The sequence below is a fragment of the Egretta garzetta genome, unplaced genomic scaffold, assembly GCF_000687185.1.
Source record: "Egretta garzetta isolate BGI_Z169 unplaced genomic scaffold, ASM68718v1 scaffold322, whole genome shotgun sequence".
In the NCBI taxonomy this organism is placed as follows: domain Eukaryota; kingdom Metazoa; phylum Chordata; class Aves; order Pelecaniformes; family Ardeidae; genus Egretta; species Egretta garzetta.
This window is the reverse complement of record NW_009259044.1, coordinates 3,254,685-3,274,915: the sequence shown is the minus strand read 5'-3', so window position 1 is coordinate 3,274,915 and position 20,231 is coordinate 3,254,685. Positions and strand designations below refer to the sequence as shown.

General features: G+C 39.1%; 1 protein-coding gene across 10 annotated transcripts in view; it reads left to right on the top strand.

The window, feature by feature from the left end:
- The window catches only part of MCTP2 (multiple C2 and transmembrane domain containing 2), a 128,487-nt gene that overhangs the window by 94,161 nt on the left and 14,095 nt on the right, over positions 1 to 20,231 (top strand). For 8 of the 10 annotated variants that reach the window (XM_035890606.1, XM_035890605.1, XM_035890608.1 and 5 more), the window contains 3 exons: positions 1,507 to 1,548; positions 9,989 to 10,111; positions 12,958 to 12,999. In XM_035890606.1, the coding sequence (XP_035746499.1) occupies positions 1,507 to 1,548; positions 9,989 to 10,111; positions 12,958 to 12,999 (207 nt within the window). The remainder of the gene's footprint in view (positions 1 to 1,506; positions 1,549 to 9,988; positions 10,112 to 12,957; positions 13,000 to 20,231) is intronic. The other 2 variants (XM_009635062.2, XM_035890607.1) reach the window with 1 other exon arrangement.

The following is a 20,231-nucleotide window of genomic DNA, read 5'->3' as shown; positions in this document are numbered from 1 at the left end:
CTGCTGAACAGAGAGTCATCCTGTAGTTATTTTTTCCGGTGCATCAGAACCTTTTTAATTTGAGATAGCGTCTGTGTTTTTGCTAGTCTTGCAGCATCTAAATGTGTTGGCGTATATAATCCATTTCACACATATAAATGTATAAATATGACCTATATAAATATACATATATTTAATGCCTCTTTTCTAGACTCTGAGCAGATGACTAATACAGCTGTTCAAAGGAGAAAAGGATTTTTTTTTTTTTTTTTTTTTTAAAAAAAGCCCTCTTGGCTCTGAATCGGAAATTGAGGAGCAGAATTCATCAAGTGTATTCTGATCGTTCTCACATGGGTAGTTCCTCCTTCCCTTCCTGCATAGCATGTTCCTTTGCACTGTTGCTGTATTACATGAAATGTTTCATCTGTATATAAAAATTAAAAATTCAAACAAAAATCTGGCCCACATGAAGAACAGGCCCTTTGGGCATATGGTTCATTATGCATATTCGTTTAATTACTAAAACACTTGGGATGTCTCTACTGCCCTTGCTTTCAACTTGTAAAGTTGGATCTGTTCTGCAGCACAGAATATGTTGAACAGGCATGTGTCATAAAGGACTTCAGTTTTCTCCTACTTAAAACTCTATATAATGTTCTTGGCTGGATTGTTAGAATTTACTGAATATTAGTTCAATCCACTGCATCGAAACAGCAGTTCGGGATCTCTTTTCCCTTAACACCTTCTCTAACCCCAAAAAGGCAAATTTTACAGTGGTTAGTTCAGAGTTTTCTTTAGTATCGAAGTAATGTGAGACTAAGGATTTCGATTTCAGGCACATTCCCACAAAGCACCTAAAGTTGCACGTTGAAGCTGTATAACTTTTATTAGCTAAGAAGGGATTGCTGTGATAGTGTGACTTTAATTGATTTTCAGGGCAAACAGGTGGTGATGGTTTAGGCATCCCCTAGTCTCCTGCCATTCCTAATTTGGAGCTGCACATATAATAGCTTTATTAAAATAAACAATCTTCTGGCTTTAGTTTTACCTGAACAGCTGCCTGAAATTGCAACTTTTTTTTTTTTCTTTTGTTAGATTGTTCTGTATTTTGGAGAGCAAGATGCTGTAGGTCTGCTAGTGGAAAACCTCTAGTACATAGTCATGCTGTCAATACTTAGGATTTTTTTGTGTTGCTGCTGTTGTTGCTAGCTTACAATAGTAACGTATTTAGGGTATAATTACAGTAAGGGTCCCAGTCATCTTCATGCATTTGTTCTGTAATGCAGCAGTTTTGTCACACTGCAGATGACGAACCTGCTGAAATGGTGTAAGCGTTGCAATCGCTCTCAGAATAATCTGAAATTCTTTGCTTTTCATTAAGGCAAATGTATGATGTCATCTTACTGCTTTATATGCGCTTTAGAGGTGGTTTTAGATTTCTAGTTTTGTGATTTGGGTTTACTGGGATTTTTTTATTTTTAATTTTTTAATTATTTTTTCTTTTTTGCTCTTTCTGCTCTGTTTCAGTCTGGAAACATTTCTTTAGGACCGGAGGTTTTGGAAAAGAGGGTATGAGACAATTTTGCAGCATTAGTGTGTACAAGGATCTATTTCTCATTTTTCCGTGCCATACTCGGAGGTTGCCAGGGATGTAACCTTATGTGCAATCCTCCTGCCACTGAACACTGAATTAAGTCTAATTAAACGTACTTGCTTTATTAGAGAGCCCTTGGTCCTTTACTCATTCAGCTCTCATATACTCTATGAACGTGAAGAAGGAAGTCATTAAAGTAGTTTAAACATATCGTTTAAGCCTCCCATTTGCTACCAATTGTAACCCAATGTTGAGAGCCCAAAGTTAAAGAACACTTCCACCAAATATTCTTTCCGCTTGCTCTACAATTACGTCACCATCTGACCCTCGCTGCTAATGTTAACAAATATGTCTCTAAAGTAAGTGGACATTTATCAGCTCAGCTAATGATACACTTTTTCATGACCCTTTTAAGGTGTTCACCTTATCCAGAATAAATAAAATTAACCTACTTTTTGCCTCCTTTTAAATAGCACAGATATTTTTTTCTGACACTTTTTGGAAGAATTATTTACTATAAGATCAGGCTTTTAACTTGCATAATGCCTGTCTTCTCTGAAAATAGATCATAACTTTCTGTGTGAGTGTAACTCTAAAACTATGACCCTGCTGATAAACAAACCAAAACATTAGAGAGAAAAATTCAGCTATGACATAAAACAACAGGTTTTGTTGGGTTTTTTTTTTTTTTGGCATGCCACCCCTGCTTTGGTTTAGGACCTTCCCCCATTGCCTTTGTCTGTGGTAGTTACCCCTTTAGAAATAACATGCAGATTTATTCCCCTGGCCCACTCCCAGTGGATTACCCCAAAAGATAGAATACTGTTGTAATATTTTTTCCCCTGTTTTTTCAATTTTAAGCTTTATTGCTTGAGGGTCTTAACTGTATTTTACTTGGTGCAGGAAATGTAAAATACGTTAGATAAAAGCGTGAGGGGAAAATTAGACCAGTCAGCATGCTAGCAAACAGGTATTTCTTCACCGTCTGCAGCCTACAAGGATTTGAAGTCTTTTACTCTAAAACTGTTGTACGTACGTAAATATAGAACACAAAACTTGTGGTGTTGTAGTTGGTTTTGATTTGATTAATCTCTTCTGGGGTTAGGGATAGAGAGAAAGTAGCAGCCACAAGAAAACTGTATGGAGGCACCGTGTTGGACTTGTGTTGGGCTGTTAGGCTTTGGAGTTTAAGTGTCTTAAAGGAGAAAGGAGACGCCCCCAGACACACACCTTTTTGTGTTGAAAATTGTCATCTGCACCAATTTGACAGGTAATTGTCAAATATCTGGAATGCAATATATACGACTTCTAAATTTAACAGATAAGTTCAGCAAAATAAACTTGAACCAAGCGGCTCTGCCCTGACACCTCATTAAAGAAGGATCTCTAAAGATCTTGGTTTTAATTTCCTAGGTTAGCTATTCTCATGAATGTAACGCAAACCATGAAAATAGAGGAACACCCTCACTTTTTACTTGGTGTGATTTTTATTTTCTTATTGTTTATCTCCTTCTGATTTGAGGCATTGTTACAAATAAAAAATAAATCCATTGAACGTGTTAATGACAAAAGTAATTCAGGATCAGAGTGCAGAAATTTTGTAAGTGTGTGCAGTCTCAAGCGTAGCATCCCAACCTTTCCTGATGAAGTTACCAACGGCAGCGTCCCAAGAGAATGGTGGAGAACAGATTGTAATATTGTCAACTCTTCTGATTTCGCTGTGACTTTTTGCAGAATAACATGCTTTTTCTTAAAGCGCCATTTCTGAGAGTCCTGTGATTGCACATGAATCACAGCTTTCATTTAAAACACAAATGAGTTTCTGCTTCCTAGCAGCAGCAAAGAAAATGAGATCCCCCCGAAGAGTCTTAAACAGACAGTGATAAAAAAGGCCCTAACAGATACTGCCTTAAACAGTATGAAATTTTTCAGATGTTCATCATTTTTTTGTTGGTTATTTTATGTCTTATTTTGGTGGGAGTGATGGACATAGGGGATTTTTTCCTTTTCTTTTTGAATGTTGAAACTGGTGTTAAAATTGTGACTCTGAGTATGGTTCCTGTCCTCCTACCTCCTTCCTTCGAAGACTTTATTCTATCACTTCTGTTCCTTGTCGCATCCTCACCCTATAAACTGTCAAGCACAAGTTGGGGCTCTTGGGTTTTCACCCCATAACCTCATCCTGGTCCACGTTCTCAGCAAGCTGGAGCTGGGACAAGCAGGGATGGGACACATGGGTACGGCAGCAGGACGTGTCACTTGGCCTGCACAGACAATCAAGGCAGGCAAACATGGCCATGTTGTTTCTGTTACCCGAAGCATCTTCTGAAAAAAAAATTGGGTAGATCTACACAGTAGCAAATTGTACGACCGCATCCTTTATTACTACTTCTCAATTCTGTGCAGTCACACATGTAGCACAGACTGAGTTATTTTGGGGCAAAATTTCATGTTTTGGTTTGGCTTTGAGGTGTTTATGTGGATTTTTTTTTTTTTTTGGTGTGTCTTTGTATTTAGATTCCAATTGTGATTGCACTTGCAACAGAGAGCTTGTGTAGAAGACCTAAGCTTTTTGCCTGTGATACACCCTTAAAAAATCAGTAACTTGTACGCTGATACGTGGAGCAATGCAGAGATAATTTTTAATGTGGCATAAATATTTAAAGACCTCTATTCCTTCAGGTCATTTTTGATTTTAGTCATCGCCATTCAATACAGCGCACGTTTCATACCGCTGTTGAGATGCTTTGCATTCTTTTGCAGGGGACACAAAAAGCAAATTGAATCTAAAGTAAATAGGTTTCTTCTGACAGTGCCAGTTTATTTAAGTATAATTTCTCTTCCTGCCACCTTCTTCATTACTGCATCACAATGAGGGAGTGACTCTGCTTGTAACCAACCCCTCCTTGAGCTCCAACTTGGTGGCTTGTGAAGTGGCACAGGAGTGCTCTCAACTGGGCACAGCACGGTGAGAGCACCATACGGATGCAAGGAGGAGAGTATTAGTAAGAGCGATTCTGCAATGCATCTTGGAAGAGGATCTGTTCATTTAAAAAAAAAAAAAAAAATCTTTGGGAGAGGGATTTTTTTAGTGGGAGATACCTGCTGCGTGACTACCTCAACCTTTACTTGCCATGCCCTAAGGTAGGGCTATATTAGACTAATTTCCATAGGCTGATTTTTTTTTTATATTCTCACTTGTCCGATGCACAGGCCAGCCCAGGAGCCCAAGCCTCGTTACTGCACTCACATCAGGCTGAGCCCACACCATGTACCCCGATTTCTGTTGGCATGGGCTCAACACTACTGTGTTCATGCATCCCTATTGCCTGTATCTGGAAGAGATACCTCTGTATATACATATATATACACATATGCACAAATGTCCCACTCTATGTGAATGTGTTCATTCTCTCTTCTACTCTCCCTTTCTAAGGGCAGGAATAAGTATCTGTCAGAAATAATTTGTTGTCGACAGGCTTATTGCCTCCAAGGGATTTGAATGCCCTTTTGGGGAGCCAGTATCCTATGTTATTGGCTAATATCCTGTATTTTCTTTGGGGCAGAGAGACTGAAAGCTTAAAAAAAAATGCTGGAGAGTTTGTCCCTGAGTATTTATATAGAGTCCATTTGTGCGTACATGGCAACTTGAGGCTACATAACCCAGACATAAGTTAAAAATATGTAATTCCCCTCCCCTGTAAATAAAGGGGAGCACATCTTTGTGTCTCAAATCAAAACCAGTGGTTTGGTTTAGTTCAAAACATAATTTGGACATTCACAGCAGTATCAGCTCAAGTTTTTCTCCTGACTTCATGAATTGCATAGACCGTGTTTATAAATTGCAAGGAAACTTTGGACGAAGCTGTTAGTAGTTTAGAGTTCAGTTAAATTGTGCGTGGTTTTGAAACTTGGAGTTTCGAATAATATTTTTCACAGCTCCGCTGATGAGGCATTTCATTAGCACTGGAGCCTACACTGGCTGAGAAAATAACCTTTTACCATAGGTGCCTTACATGCATTTAATCTCCTTTCACTTTTATTTTTTCCATCTGACGGAATGTATCCCTCTCCTTCTCCCATCACTGTTGTTTTCCAGGAATTATTCTGTCACATGACACAGCATCTTTGACTTCTCCTCAAAGACTAACCAGCTCAAAAAGAGCCTGGGTTTTAGAGTTAAAAAAAATTATAATTACTGTGTAGAAAAATTACACAGAAAATCCTATCTAATGCTAGGTTTCTAAACCTCTTAAAACTGTTCTATCCCATGGCTGTGGGTTTGCTGGTGACAAATGTTTTATGGGCATACTTTAGTAGACACCCGTCTAAAATCTGTTCTTAATAGTCAGATCCTAAATTGGAACCAGAGGGGCAGAAAAACCAGATTTGAAACGTGTTTCTAAGGGTTTGTTTTTACTTTCAGTTGAGGCTGCCTTCTCTCATCTTTTGTACTGCTGTCAAAAGGGCCACTCTCATGGTTGTTCAAACTCCATGCTTCTTGACAGGAACAGTTGGACCCCTCTTCAATGATTTTCAGATGAAACGGCTTCCAAACCTCCAGAGCTTTAACTTGTAGTTATTAGGCCCTTTGAAATAGCACACATTAATCAGCTGAAATTAAGTGGTCCTTTCTCCAAGGCTGTGATATTGCTGTTCTCTTCTAGGTAGAACTCTAGTCTAAATATTAGTTTCGAGAGCTCTTTTTTTTTTTTTTTTCCCCCCTCTAGATACATCTGTCCAGTTTCTGTTCCTAGTTTGATCATTGTTTTACAATGCTATGAATTAAATTGCTCCGTTCTATACTAGGCTTTTATACTCTCAAATTGCATTAAAAGAAGTAACGCAGAAAGCTAGCTTCCACTTGTTTGACTTGTATTTTAGAAATGGGCTACTGTCCTTTTAACTTCTCTCATGCACAGTATGAAGCCCAGTGGAAAAGGTACCAATGGTAATGGATTATGTCTTGGTCTGATGATGATGTGAAACATTGAAAAAATTATGGTTTGTTAAAACTCGATCATCTGAAACAGGGGCTTGGTTTCTGACTCTGACTTCTATGATATTGAGCAAGTGATCTGAACCTGTTAATGACTTCCCTTACCAGTCTATGTATTAGGCAAAAGACACACTGGGGATTACAAGAAATCAAGAAGATATTGTTCTTTGCAATCGCCATTATAGATATTAGCAGCTGAACCATTCTCGAGTTTTGGCAAAAAGTATCGCTAAGAAAATAATTTCAGGAGGATAATGCAGGAGCTTCTCCCAGGCATAAGGTATCACTGGGGAGAAAAATAAAAACATGCATGATTGAGAACCTTGTAATTTGAGGAGTGGGTGTCTGTATCTCAGGGCTGCTGATGCTGTGGTTGGTGTCAGGGAGCTGTGTGAGAGTTGATAAAATAGGACACGGGCCTGTTTGGGAACTGCTTTGAAAACCGATGCTGCAGAACTACTCAAAAGGCTGTTAGAATGCAGAAATATTTGTATTCGCTTTATAAACACCCTCTGAACTTTTATTATGCACTGTATATTCACAGCAATCATTTCCCATACCTCCAAGGCTAAATAATTTCTGAATAGCTAAATCAATTTGTCTAGTGGCTGTGTTGTGTCACAGTAATGAAAGTTCTCTCTGCTGCGGCGGTAGCAGTAAAGCAACTCTTCTTAAGGAGATGTGGGAGCTCTGTCAAAGCATTGCTGTCTGAGTTATAACTCAGCAACTGATTAACCAGTCAGCATAAGAAAGGAAGCAGTGGTGTGCCTCAGCTATCGATTGAGACTACAGTGAGATTTCTGTAATTAAGTTTTATCTAAGGTCTCAAACTTAATAATACACAAAATGTACTGTTGGATCTAAAATCACCAAGGTCTTGATTTTGTATCTTGCCTAAATGACCTGTGATTGCAAGGTTGTATTATACTTGCAACTGAGCAGAATGATGTTCATATAGGATGGTGACAGATGCACTAAAATTGTCCTGCAATTGAATGAATGAAGAGAGGTTCTTCAAGAGCTTCATTGACTCCTGTAGGACTTTGCCTAGCTGACTGCTGGTGGAGTCTTTTTGCTGTGTTAAGGGAAGACTGATTTGCTGATACCCCAGGGAAATGATGCAAATGCAACCTCCAACAGGCTGAAGCAAATGTTTTGAATTAATACCTGGCAATATGAATTTCCATGAAGGACTTTACATAAAGATCAGATGTATATTTATATGTGTGTGTCTATTTTTATCTGCCTATAGACACCTGAGATAGATATCTGTATAGATGTGTACAATAACAGGTCCTTGTTCTTTAGAGTGGCATTTGAGGTAGGACAGAAGTTGGTATCACCTTCCCTTTGTCTTACAAAGCAAGTGGAGATTCATCCAAGGGAGTTGGAATAGCTTCAGATGAACTTGTTCGGGTTAGAACTTTTCATTTATGGAAGAAGTTTTTGCTTGGAATATCACAGTTTTTGAAATCTTTATTAACTAAAGCCTTGCAAGATTCCTGTAAGACCAACTGGGTACCGTGCCTTCTTGGCCAGGATTCTTGTGTTTCTGTTGCCTTGCTTACATGTGAAATGTGGCTGTTGGAATCTTTATCACTTCTAATTTTTTAGTATGTTGAAAAGCAGGATCAAAAAGAAAAAAAATCAAAACCAAATCCTCTTCTATGTTCCTATGCTGCAAATCAGTAGTATGGGGATATATTGTTTGGATGTCAGCCCATTTTATAAATGAATATATCTCAAAGATTGTTTTACTGGCCTACAAATGCCAAGAACAGGATGACAGTCTAATTCCTTGCATAGCAACAGCTAACATAAAATCAGGTTCACTCTAGAAAATGCAGCTGCTGTTTGGGCAGGGTTATGGATGCAGTCATTGTTTCTTGGTTTATGTTTGGCCCCTGGTAGATATTAACTGGCCATTTGTCCGATGTTGGACAAGTCTTTTTGTTTAAAAGTTACAACTGCTGCTGTTTTGTAGGGGTATAAATTCCCACCCCGCTGAATGCAGTGAGAAGTGCTTCCCTGGTACAGTGTGATTAGACTTTCAGGTCCGTAACACAAAATACATTGCAATAAATATCCCATTCTGCAAGTGCCAGTGTTGCCTTTGTATGTCATGTCTGACGGGCCAAGGATGAGGGGAGGTAGAGATTTAGCTTTCTGATCATCCATAGAGTTTTCCTTCCATTGCAGTTTGAGATACATTAACTGGATCTGACTCTTTTTTTCACCTACCTGTGGTATTCTAAAAATGTGGGTTTTGTTTCTGATCATTCTGGGTTCCTTTGGGGTAAGAAAAATCAGATAAATGTGTTTGTGCCATGTCTTTAAAGGAAATTGTTTAAAATAGCTTCAAGTTACTACCAGCATTAATCAGTTCTTCTGGAAACACTATGTATGAGTAGAAAAGGAAATGGGATCACAACATGCATTTTATGGCAGTTCTGGATTCAGTTTATTAACTTTGCATTGCCAACCACTCCAAGTTTGGAGCCCATTCAGGTATCATTGGTACTTGTAAGATAGGATTGCAGTTTGGCTTGGTATCTTTTTTTTTTTTTTTTTTTTTAAAAAAAATCCTAAGTGCTTTTTAAATCCCCATCATGTTAGTTACATCTTTTGCTGATCTGATTTGCAGAACAGAACTTCAAAATTTGGCTTCTGGTTTTGCTATCAGTGGATTTTGTCAGATTAGACTCCAAACACACAAACTCATACCGTTTCTGGGCAGAGAGACTCCAAGCAACAAGTGAAAACAGAATATGCTGTTCTGAAAAATGGCAAGGGTATGTGAATGGAGACTAGGCTTACTGGATCCCTCTCCAAAATAATGCATCACATGCAACCTAGAGCCTTGCCTCCTGGAAGGTGATGGTGCTTTCTCTGTGCTGCTGTGCCAAGAACATAGGTGGATTAATGGTGAAGATGCATTTGCTGCTCATCCCCTATGGAGTGACAAGTGGGCTGGATGGCTCCTGTTGCACAAGAGGAAGAAACTCTTGTCTGGCCTGTGAAAGACCCCCTGGCAATTAGGGTTTGATGAAGTGGAACAGGTTTACCTCTATAAGTGCGTCTGTTAGGCGCTAGCACTAAGGACAAAGGGCTTTCAGGCTTGAGGGGGTCCCAGGAAGGAGTGAATAAAGCCTTCAGGGTAACCTTATGTTCATGGCCTTGTAATTCACCAGATACAGGGGAGGTGAAGCTAACAAATGGCAGCCTAATGGATTTAGACAGAATAGAAAGAGAGCATGCTTTGCAAGCAGATTTTCTTTGCCAAAATAATAATATGAATGAGGTTAACAGAGATTCAAGGATGAATGTATATAGGGATAATGACTGAAAGGCTTTCTTATACGTCTCCCTCTTTAAACTCTTGTACGTATTCCCTTCTGCTGCTTTATTTCTCCCAGGTATTTGTGGTCACCGTATGGAGCGTGGAACTGTACATGGTGCCCCTGGCTCTGCTGGTGCTCTTTGCATACAACTTCTCCCTCGTCACAACAGGGAAGGTCAACAACACCCAAGATGCCCAGGCAAGTAAAGTGGCAGTAACATTTCTGGCAGCCCCAGCTTGAGTTTGCCCTTGAGCAAAATGTCATGCATTTTAATGGTATTAAGCTAGTTGTGTAGCTAAACAGCATTTTTATTTCAAAGTTACTGAAAAGAAACCTCAAACCTCTCAATTTTCATGATTCAATTCAAGCACTAAACCATTCAGAGTAGTAGGAGAAGACGACGAGAGTGTGTAGGAGGGGGATTTCACTTACTAAATAACTACACATGTTTTTAACTAGGTTGAATTAAGAAAGACTTACAAAGCAACAAGTTCCTAAAACCCATGCCCCTATTGCTCTTACACTTTGCATCTCGCTGATGATTCATGATTCGCAGAAGAGGAAAGTCAGTAGAAGCCAAAAGAGAAGTTAGTTGTTTTTAAACCTTGTCCTGTGATCTGAGACTTTAAGATGCCCTTACTCCTCCTCCCCACCCCCTACTTTTAAATGACAAACGCTTTTTCCCCCCGAAATTTAGCCTTCAGTTTTTTAACTTGATCTGGGAAAAAAAAAGATTTAAATGCAGAAATAATGACAACATGTGGCAAAGTGCTACTGTTGGGGTGTGAGATGCTGTTTGATGTTGACCGCTGTCTTTACTTACATAACAGCGGTGATTACAGTGAGAAACTAGAGTAAATTTGTGGATGTCTATAATATTCGGGTCTTAAGTGTGTAGTAAGTACAGTAATGAAATAGAGGCTGAATTATAGCTCCCTTCCAAATTTTGATAAAAAGATGATTGACATTTGTATCCATGAAGAACACGTTTACCCAAATGAATCAAGTGGATTTTAGACAAAGAAATAATGTCCTAGAATTAAAAAGGTCAATAGCTGGTTTATTAGTTTTAGTGGGAAGAGTTGCTCCTAGTTCAGTTTTCATCCATTCCCAAGTGGAAAGACTGTTAGAAAATATGGAAAGTTGTGTTATCCAGACCAGGACATAGACTTGAATTGAAAAGAAATGGTAAAAGAAATGTTTTTCTCCAGTTTCAGCCAAGTCCAGAATAGCATAGAAAGATATTGTGTGTCTTCAGTGACTACTTGATTTCATCATGAAAATAACTTCCCATGTGGGAGAATCCCAGGCAAACAAGTGTTTTTATTTTTAATACAAAAGATGATATAATAAGAACAACTTACCCAGGAAAACATACACAGAGAATATCTTCCAGCACCTGTCACTTGTCCTGTGGTGAGTTTGTTGCATGTTCAAGTGAGGGGAGTCTCACTAAGTCAGCAATACTGAGCAGTACGTTATTTAGGTGGATACTACAAAAAGGCTATATCTGAAAATACAAGTTAATTGTAGTAATACTGAAGAAAGTTCCATCAGAAAGTTGGTCCTTTTCCTGTCACACATCCTGCGAGCAATGCCATGCCATGAAATTCAGGGGTGCCTTTTGCATAAGCGAAGTTATACATCTACCTAAGCGCTTTGTAGGATTGGGATCACATGGAACAAGTAGTCAAAAGTGCCTTTAATATTACCTGATTTCTTTTTTATATGTGTCTATGATTCTAACCATCTGTAGGTCAAAAATAGACAATCAGGTGCTACCCCTAGTCACATCTGTCCTGCAGATGAGAAAAGGTTTTATTCAAAATACCGATGCATTTTACACAGTCATTTATTTATTTTTCGCTTCTTCGGACCTTGGCTGCACATGCATTACCTTTGGGTTTTGTGTGCCAACATGCATATTTCATGTATATAGAGGAATGTGAGCAACAGTCTTTGCAAAATGGACCTCAAATTCTCTCTGATTTCTGTGCTATAAAATGGGAGTAACAGTATTAACCTTGTATGCATGATCCTGTTGCCAGGAGGCTAAATTTGTGAATATTGGTAAAATGGTTTATGATTTACAGATGGGGAGCTTCTATAGAAATGTAAACCATGATCAGCGTTAATTCAGCTGCTCAGGGTTTCCCAGAGAGCTGAAGAGTAAATCTGGGTATTTGAGCTCTCAGTACCTTCTGCAGACTAGATGCAACTGCTTTTCTGGGGGGGAAGAAAAAAAAAAAAAAAAAAAAATCCAACTCCCCCAAAACTTCCAAATCCAAACCATCTTTTATTGTGATTCTTCACATTCTTTGGATGTTTGTTGTATTTAAACTTGTAGTACACAGATTCAAATGTGCCTATTAAATAACCAAGAAAAACTCAGAGGACCATGTTAAAGGCTCAGCTTATTAAAATCCTGAATTGAAAGCCAAGTGCTCCTAATTTCAAGGCTTAGCCAAGTCTTTTGTTTTCTCCCCTACCTGTCAGCATAGAAGTTAAAGGGAGGAAATAATGCTGCATAGAAATCTGACTGTGATTCGTGAGATTGATTATGTTCATACTAATGTATTTTCTAAAGTCTAATGTTTCAGTAATGGCCCTAAAGGGAGGGAGCAGTCATTGTAGCAGCGAGGATGGAACAAGTTGAGTATAGAGTCCTCAGCCTTGACATACCGGCTGGTTCATTTGTCAAACTAAGAACAAAGCTGTTTACAGACAATAAAAGTTGGCAATGAATTTGAAAGCCTGTTGCCTTCAAACTGCTGGACACAGCCACTAATGCTTTATTTAGACTTAAAATTTGTATAGGGTATTGCATGCTTTGTTCAGGATATCACAAAAAAAAAAAAGAAAGTCCTTGAATACAAAATGTTGTTTCTGAAAGGTGAAAGTAGTGGGTTTTTTTGATGACTTGCAATAGAAGTGGGAGAAAACTGTGTAATGAAATGTTGTGGGAGTATCATAAGCTTTTTAAACATTGCCTGTCACTGAAAAATAAATGTAATGTTTTGTAATATGGACATCTGCTTTTGCAGGAGCTTATGGGCTTGGATGAAGATGAGGATGAAGATGATAAGGTAAGAATATCTCACAGTTGTGTTAGCTAGAATCAGAAGGAATGTGGGAGAACACAAACCCACCATCCTGTATCCATGAGATCTTCATTTATTATCTGTATTAACCGGGAAAGCAATTGTTATCAGTTTTCTGACTGGCAAATTTGAAAGTATGGGAAGATTGGTTTCTATGACATTCAACAGCGGCGTTACCTATGTGAGATCTCTGAACATTAATTGAATCTGAACAGTCCCCAATTTGTGCTTGAAATCATAACAGGCACATGTTCGTGTATGTACACTTATAAGTATGTGTATGGCTGGACCAGATGCAAAGACATGCATGAGTATGTAATATCCCCCATTGCTTTCATTTTGAGTGTTGGATGACATTCTGTACTAATGGCTTTCCCCAAATGATTTGGCATTTCCACTTCTGTGGGCCAGAATTGGTGTGATTTGTGGAGGATTGGTTAGAATTTTCTTAACACTTCTTTCAGAGCCTGGGAAAAAAATGGTTTTAGTTCATCGGCTGAAATGTAGAAAGAATTGGAATTGGCAAGGCCTGTTTCTTATTTTATTGGAGCATACTTACTCATTCTTCTCACTATGAAAGATTCATTGGATTTTTTTTTTCAAGTTTATCAAACCACAGTGACAAATGATAAAAGGATTAGAGAGCATGACATATGAAGAAAGATTAAGAGAACTTAATGTATACAGCTTGAAAAAACATAAGTAAGTGAAGGAGGATCTGATAATCTATAAATACTTTAAAGCTAAAAGGTGAGGAATTATTCAACGAGCAACAGCATGCAATGGAACATTAGCTGTTAGGAAGAAAATGTTCACAAGGCGATGTGAAACTTTCAAATTGCATACTAAGTTAATAAGACTCTTCTTGAATATTCTATGTTTTAAGAGCGTCACAGTGAAATTGTTGATCATTGAGAAGTAAATCAATACCACAGTTAGCAAGCACACCTTAACTATTTGCAGTCACAGACACTAGAATTGAAGCTCAGTGGACTAATTCATGGGAATAGTTATTTAAATTTAACCTGCTCTTCTGTGGTGGTTATATTTTAATGAGCAACCAGAAATCTGTCAAAGTTATAAAGTGAACTTTAGACAATCTTGTTGAATTACAGGTTTCTTGCAACACACAGTAATTGTTTAAATGTTCTCATTTATAATTCACTCTTTGTATCGTAAAATTGGTCAAGTAAATGGACCCATATCTGGAACTCATCAGAAGTTACTAAATGAAAGTTGCATCTTTTTCAAAGGAATACTGTGTATCTCTAAAAGTCGATAATTTCTATTTTGTGGATACCCAAAACTAGACACCTGTAAATGTTGACCCTGCATACTATTTGTGTGATGCCTAAAGATATAACTTATTTCCTGGAACCAATCCCATTTATGTTCTTTTTTAATATTCCTTTTTTTCATTTGTAAGTGCTGAGGTGGAAAAAAAAAAGTAAAAATGTATTCAATGTGTATTTAATCCTCTGTTTCCTGTGCTGTGGAACAGTTACATTGCTGCAAAGCCGAAATATTCTAGGTTACATTTACCCTAGATTTAACTCCAGTGATTTTGGTTCTCTCTACAAATACAACTGGGTCACTTAAATATGGATCTAATCACTCTGCATTTTTGCCCACCCTCCTGCCCCGCCCACCTTCCCCCTGCTAAAAAACTAACTTCACTGTCATTCTCTTTTTTGCTTTATTTTAACTAAGTATGCAGGTTTGGGAAAACTCCTGAGAGTCAATGTTGAGCTGCTGATGATTTGGCCCTACCATTTTGTAATCAGCATTGCCTCCATCTCCATTTCTAGCACACAGTGACTCTTTGAAATGGGGAGCTGCTAGCACTGCCTGAAGCTACTGCTCACAGTAGACACCTCCAGCAGGCTTTGTCATCAAGATAACATATTATATCCCAACATTGCAGCAATAATAATTCATAATTTGTATTAATTGATATACTAGTGTTACAGGTCTATGGAATTCTGACACACAATTACCAGGAGAGAGAATTGCCAGCCACTACATGTGTCCCATGTCAAGTGCTGTGCAGCATTGCCTTAATGACTTTGTCCTCTCCTGGGTATATCCCCTCTGCATCAGTGATGGACCATGCTTGCACTCTGATGACTTGCATCTTTAAGTACATTAGGTTATTCTAAGTAACTTTTCCAAGTCTGAGGGTGGCCAATGCTCTCTAAGGACTGTAAGAAAAATGTAATTTTATGACATTATCTCATGGCAATGTCAACATTTAAACAGACAACTAGACTTTAAAAAGAAGTCTGTGTATTTTTTTTTCCTCCCTAATACAAGAGCTCCTAAAGCTGAAATCTGCTGGTTGGGTTGTGGTATACGAGGTCAGTGTTTCTGTTTCCTATCATCATGCTGTATCAAAATACTCACATACATAGCCTTCCTGGGTTCTGCTGCATGTTAGACATAACAGACCATGCTTCTGGGAATTGTAACACACCCTCTAAGAGATGAACTGTTTACAAATTATAAATACACAGATGCTTAGTTCAAAAACCCAAGAGCAGATTAACTCCCTCCACCTAAACTATCTGTCTTAAATGACAGGGCTTAATTGCTAACTCCCCCTTTCTTTCCCCCCTCTCCCCTCCCCAAATACCAGCGTGGAGGACTGTGAAAGATAAGAGAGCTCTGTCCCTTTGGCACAAGCTGTTTGGTGGATGAATGCCTTCTCGGATTCGTGCCATCTTGGACATAGAGTTCAGATTCCGTCGTGTCAGCTCTGGAGTCTGTCAGGCTGTCTGAATAAGGATTGTTTTAAAATTACATCACTGAAACATCTTTCTCCCACCAGTAGAAAGGTATAGACAAGTTACATGCAGCTCAGAATGTAAGTTGTCTGATTGTTGACCATTTGTATTTATTTTACTTTTTTTTTTTTTTCTTTTTTGACAACGACTGTAGAGCTTCACAAGCAGACAGTTACCTTGTTGAATGAGTGTATCATAGCACTCAACTGGAAAGAGTCTTGAAGTCTTCTCATTATCTTAAGTTGTCTGGATAAAAGTTTGCATCTCCTCCAAAACAGACAAAACTTAAATTACTACTATTTCCAGGTCTGGTAATTGCTTCAAAAGAAAATCAGAGACAAAATTAAATCAACAACAGTTCCTGGTTTTTTGGGTTTTTTTCTTGGAGGTTTTCTATCCAGTGGGGAGCCAACGTAGCCCTGCTTGGCTAGTGAGATGTAATAGGAAAGGATCAGATGACACTGTGGCTTTAAGCCAGGTTATTTGGCAACTTCCAAGAAATGTTTAGTATCTCATGTATTGGAAAAAGTGGAATTGGGAAAAAATCCCCAAAGAAGAAAAAGCCAATGTTTCTAATGTAGGAAATTCTCTGTCAAAAATAGGTACCAAAAATATACGAAGTTTTACGAACACAGTTCAAAAAGACTCCAGCCGAACAAATTAAAGTCAAATTCATCCAGTAGCAAACAGCTGACATTTTCCATTTGAGTTAGATTCAGCATGTGGAAACCTTCCGTATGGATCTTATTTGTACGGGTGGATTACGATGAAAATTGCATTAATTTTCTCCACAGTAAAGGTCAGTAATTGAAACATGAACCAAGAGTCTATTGTGTAAGATGCTATATCCCCATACTTAGGAAAGGTCATTCAAGACAATATCATCTCATTGTTTTCTTCCCTGAAAGTATAAATAATTTCATTAGTTTTCCTCTTTTCTTTTCAATACAACAATTGCAATATAATATTTCAACATCTCCCATTAAGATTGCTGAAGAGAAACGATGGTAAATACTTGACAATACCCAGTGATACACAGGGTATCTTCAGACTAACAAGGAGCACCCTATTTCTCCACAAAATTATGGGCAAGATCATGCCCTAAAAAAACCCACAAGGTGTATTTTTGTGTGGGCGTGGACTACCTTAAATTGCTGCTCTTTCTTCAGTTGTCTCTTTCTGGCTCCTCTCTCACTGCTTCCTAATGAGTCTATGCACAGACCATGAATACACTAGTGATGGAGAAGCCTAAGGGACAGATTCTGCTACTTGCCTGAGCTATGCTCGGTGCAAAACTGGAGGATGGGACACTTCTAAGCACACATAATCATCTGGTCTTGTAACCATCTTGACTAAAGGGTAATACAAGTTTCCAGGTGTCACTTAAGGTGCAATTATAAATTTTCTGCAAGCTTTGTATTAACCCAGTCAACTTCTGGATAAGACAGAGTGCAGGGATGGCTTTGGTTGAGCTTTGCTCTTTGCTTGGGATCCTCCTGTGTACAAGAAACTGGAAGATAAATGGTCTGTTGTTATTTCTTATTTACACTGTGACATTGTTTAGGACTGCTCTCATCCATAGGCATTCCATAAATTGGCACAATACTTGTCCCAGCATCATGACCCACCTATTCACAGGTTTAGGAGTGATGGGAGAGAGGAGTTGAAAGGAGGGACTTGCAGAGGACTTTTAGGTATCCTGGTGACAGTGCTGTGGCTCTGATGTATAAACCTTAGCAGGCCTGTGGCAGTCTAAAATTCTCCCTCTTGTCCTGGAGGTAGGTAAGCTCCCACTGTAACCTCTCTAAATCTCTGGAGGAATATTAAGTAGCACTAGGCAGGCCACTGGACCAAGCACATAAACCTCAGGGAGTTCTTGTCCCTTCAAAATTCCAACTATTTAAAATGTTGGTAAAATTTCTTTTGAATTGCTCAGATGTATGAATAGGTCTATCTTTCTCCTGTACCCCAAATTGCTAAAGATCATTACCTAGATTATAGATGATGATCCAGTAGTTTAAGTCTAATCACCATGTGATTGTTCTTAGGTCTCGTGTATTTCCGGGAGGAAAGCACTTATTTTGGCCAAAGTTGTTTCCTTTCCCCTTTTTTAAATCAAAGATGACTGGTGACTTTTTATCTCCATTCAGGCTTCTTTCTTGTTGTTTCTTATGCCCATGTTCCTCAGGTGAGTGGTGTTTTATTCTGTTGTGGCTACTTGTATTGCTTTAAGGCTTGCAGCAAGACCATCAGACTTTGGGCTACTTTACATCCCTATGAAAATGTGAACAAGTACAGAAAATGCCTTTAAACCCCCTGCATGACACGCCTGTGCAGAAGGAAAGCAACAGTTACGACCTAAGCCTCTCCACATAACATTTTTCTCGGGTTGGGCTTAGGAGACTTTTGCTGGTCCTCTGTGCATAGATGAAATTCTTCTAATGTAAGCAGAAAGTGTAAGCATTGCTTAACGAGTCATGCCGTGGTCATCTTCTGCCTTTTAGCCAGCGGTCTCCCAGCCTTAGCTGTAGGGTGATGTACCCTGCTGTTAAAATGTGTCCTTTTAAGGCTGATAGTGCTCTCCTTCATATCACTCTGAAGTAATTCTATTGGCTCTGGTGGAATTATTCCAGATTTCACACCTTTTTAACTGAGAGCATAAATTGACCTGTATGTGTTGCATTTCCTCTATTTGGTAATTATTTCAAGTACACTCAGATTCGCTAAATTTCCACAGCCAGGCAGGCACATTTGCAGCATGGTGTTAATAAACAAAAAGATCCTGTGATGCACAGTTTCGGGACTGCACGAGGCAATCGCTCAGAGTTTGGCAGCCATCCTCTCCGGGTACCCGTCCCCCTGGAAGTGCTGAGAAGCCCTCCTCGACACGCAGCAGACACTGCAGCACAGGGCAAGACAGTGACTCAGCAAGGCAGATTGCTGGGTTCGTCTCAGCCGCCTTTGGCTCCCACCGAAGGCAGGATCCAGTTCAAGGTTGCTGTGGTGACTATTTTCAAAGCTCTGCCTGGAATTCATTTTAGCTACCAAGAGACTGTCTGTCACTCCATGGCTACCACCTCCCACAAGAGCTTCATTCTGCTGCTAGACTGAAGCTGCTAGTGAAGTGTTCCCTGCAGACAATAGAGGCCAGTGGTCTGCTGTTTATATCCAATAAAATCTTTTTGGTTTCAGAAGTTCTTAATCTACGAGTATTTTGGCCCTAAGATGTTGTTTGGCACAGGTTTTGCTGGACACTGCTAAGGTTGGTGTCTCGTAGTCTAGCACAGAGCAAGTTGCAAGTGAAATCCAACTTTGGCTAAGTCTGCTTCTCCCTAAATAACTACAGCATGTTTTTAAAAAAACCCCACAAAATAATAGTAGAGCAAAAAGGCATGCATGCCTGAACTTTTTTGCTTTCTTTCCCCTTTCCATCAATCTTGTTTGTTGCTAATACACTGGGGAATTCATGTCTGGTACGTGGGATAAATCCTGGTAAAACATTGCCCTAATGTGCTTGTAGCAGCAGTGGCATAACGAGGTAGCTTCTGTAAAAAAGCTAAACCTGAAAGTTAGGCCAGCCCAGGGCTAGGCAGACTAACTTCGAATTCCGAAAAATATTGAAGATTTTCATTCCTAACTTAGTGGCCTGTATCCTGTTTTCTTCCTCCTTTTGCATTAATCCCTATTTATTTTTTCTCCTCCCCTTTTCCTCATCCTTGCCCCCAAGTGTTCCTCAGCTTTATATATTGAGTTTCCCTTGGCATGCCAAAAATCTGCTGATGAATACCACTTGCTTGAAAGTCACATGCAAGATTTCTTTTTGAGCGAGTGTTTTATATGAAATCCAAGCAAGCAAATATTTAGAACTTGGTCGTGACTTCAAGCCTCAGTTTTTAGTTGTGTGCATACGATATGTGCAGTCTACATTTACATCTATGCATTTGGAGTGCTGCTTACTGGTTTGGATGTACCCAGAGGAAAAATATCTGAAGGATAGATTTAAAAAATAGGGAACAGCTTTTTGTAAAGATGAAAGCTATTAATCACTGAAACAAATGATCACAAGAAGTAGATGATCTCCAGCGTCCCAGTTTTCAATTCAGTAACGGCTGCATTGCTAGAGCAGAAGCAGTAACCAGTGTTATTTGGTCTTTGTTGCAGAGCAGACCTGATTGCAGATTGGCAATTTTTGCCTTCAGTCTCTTCCTCCGTAGGTCTTGTGATTTCCCCTCGCAAGCCCAGCTCTGACCATTGTAGCTCGCCTGCCGGGAATTGCCGTGTTAGTGCTGGAGATGTCCTCCCCTGGTCTGCCCCATGTTTCACACATTTTCAAAGTTTTCATCTTTGGAAGTCCCTCAATTTTGCAGCCTTGTGACAGTTTCTTTTGCAGCTACCCCTGAATGTCTGGGAGCAGCATAACATCACGTGAGAGGG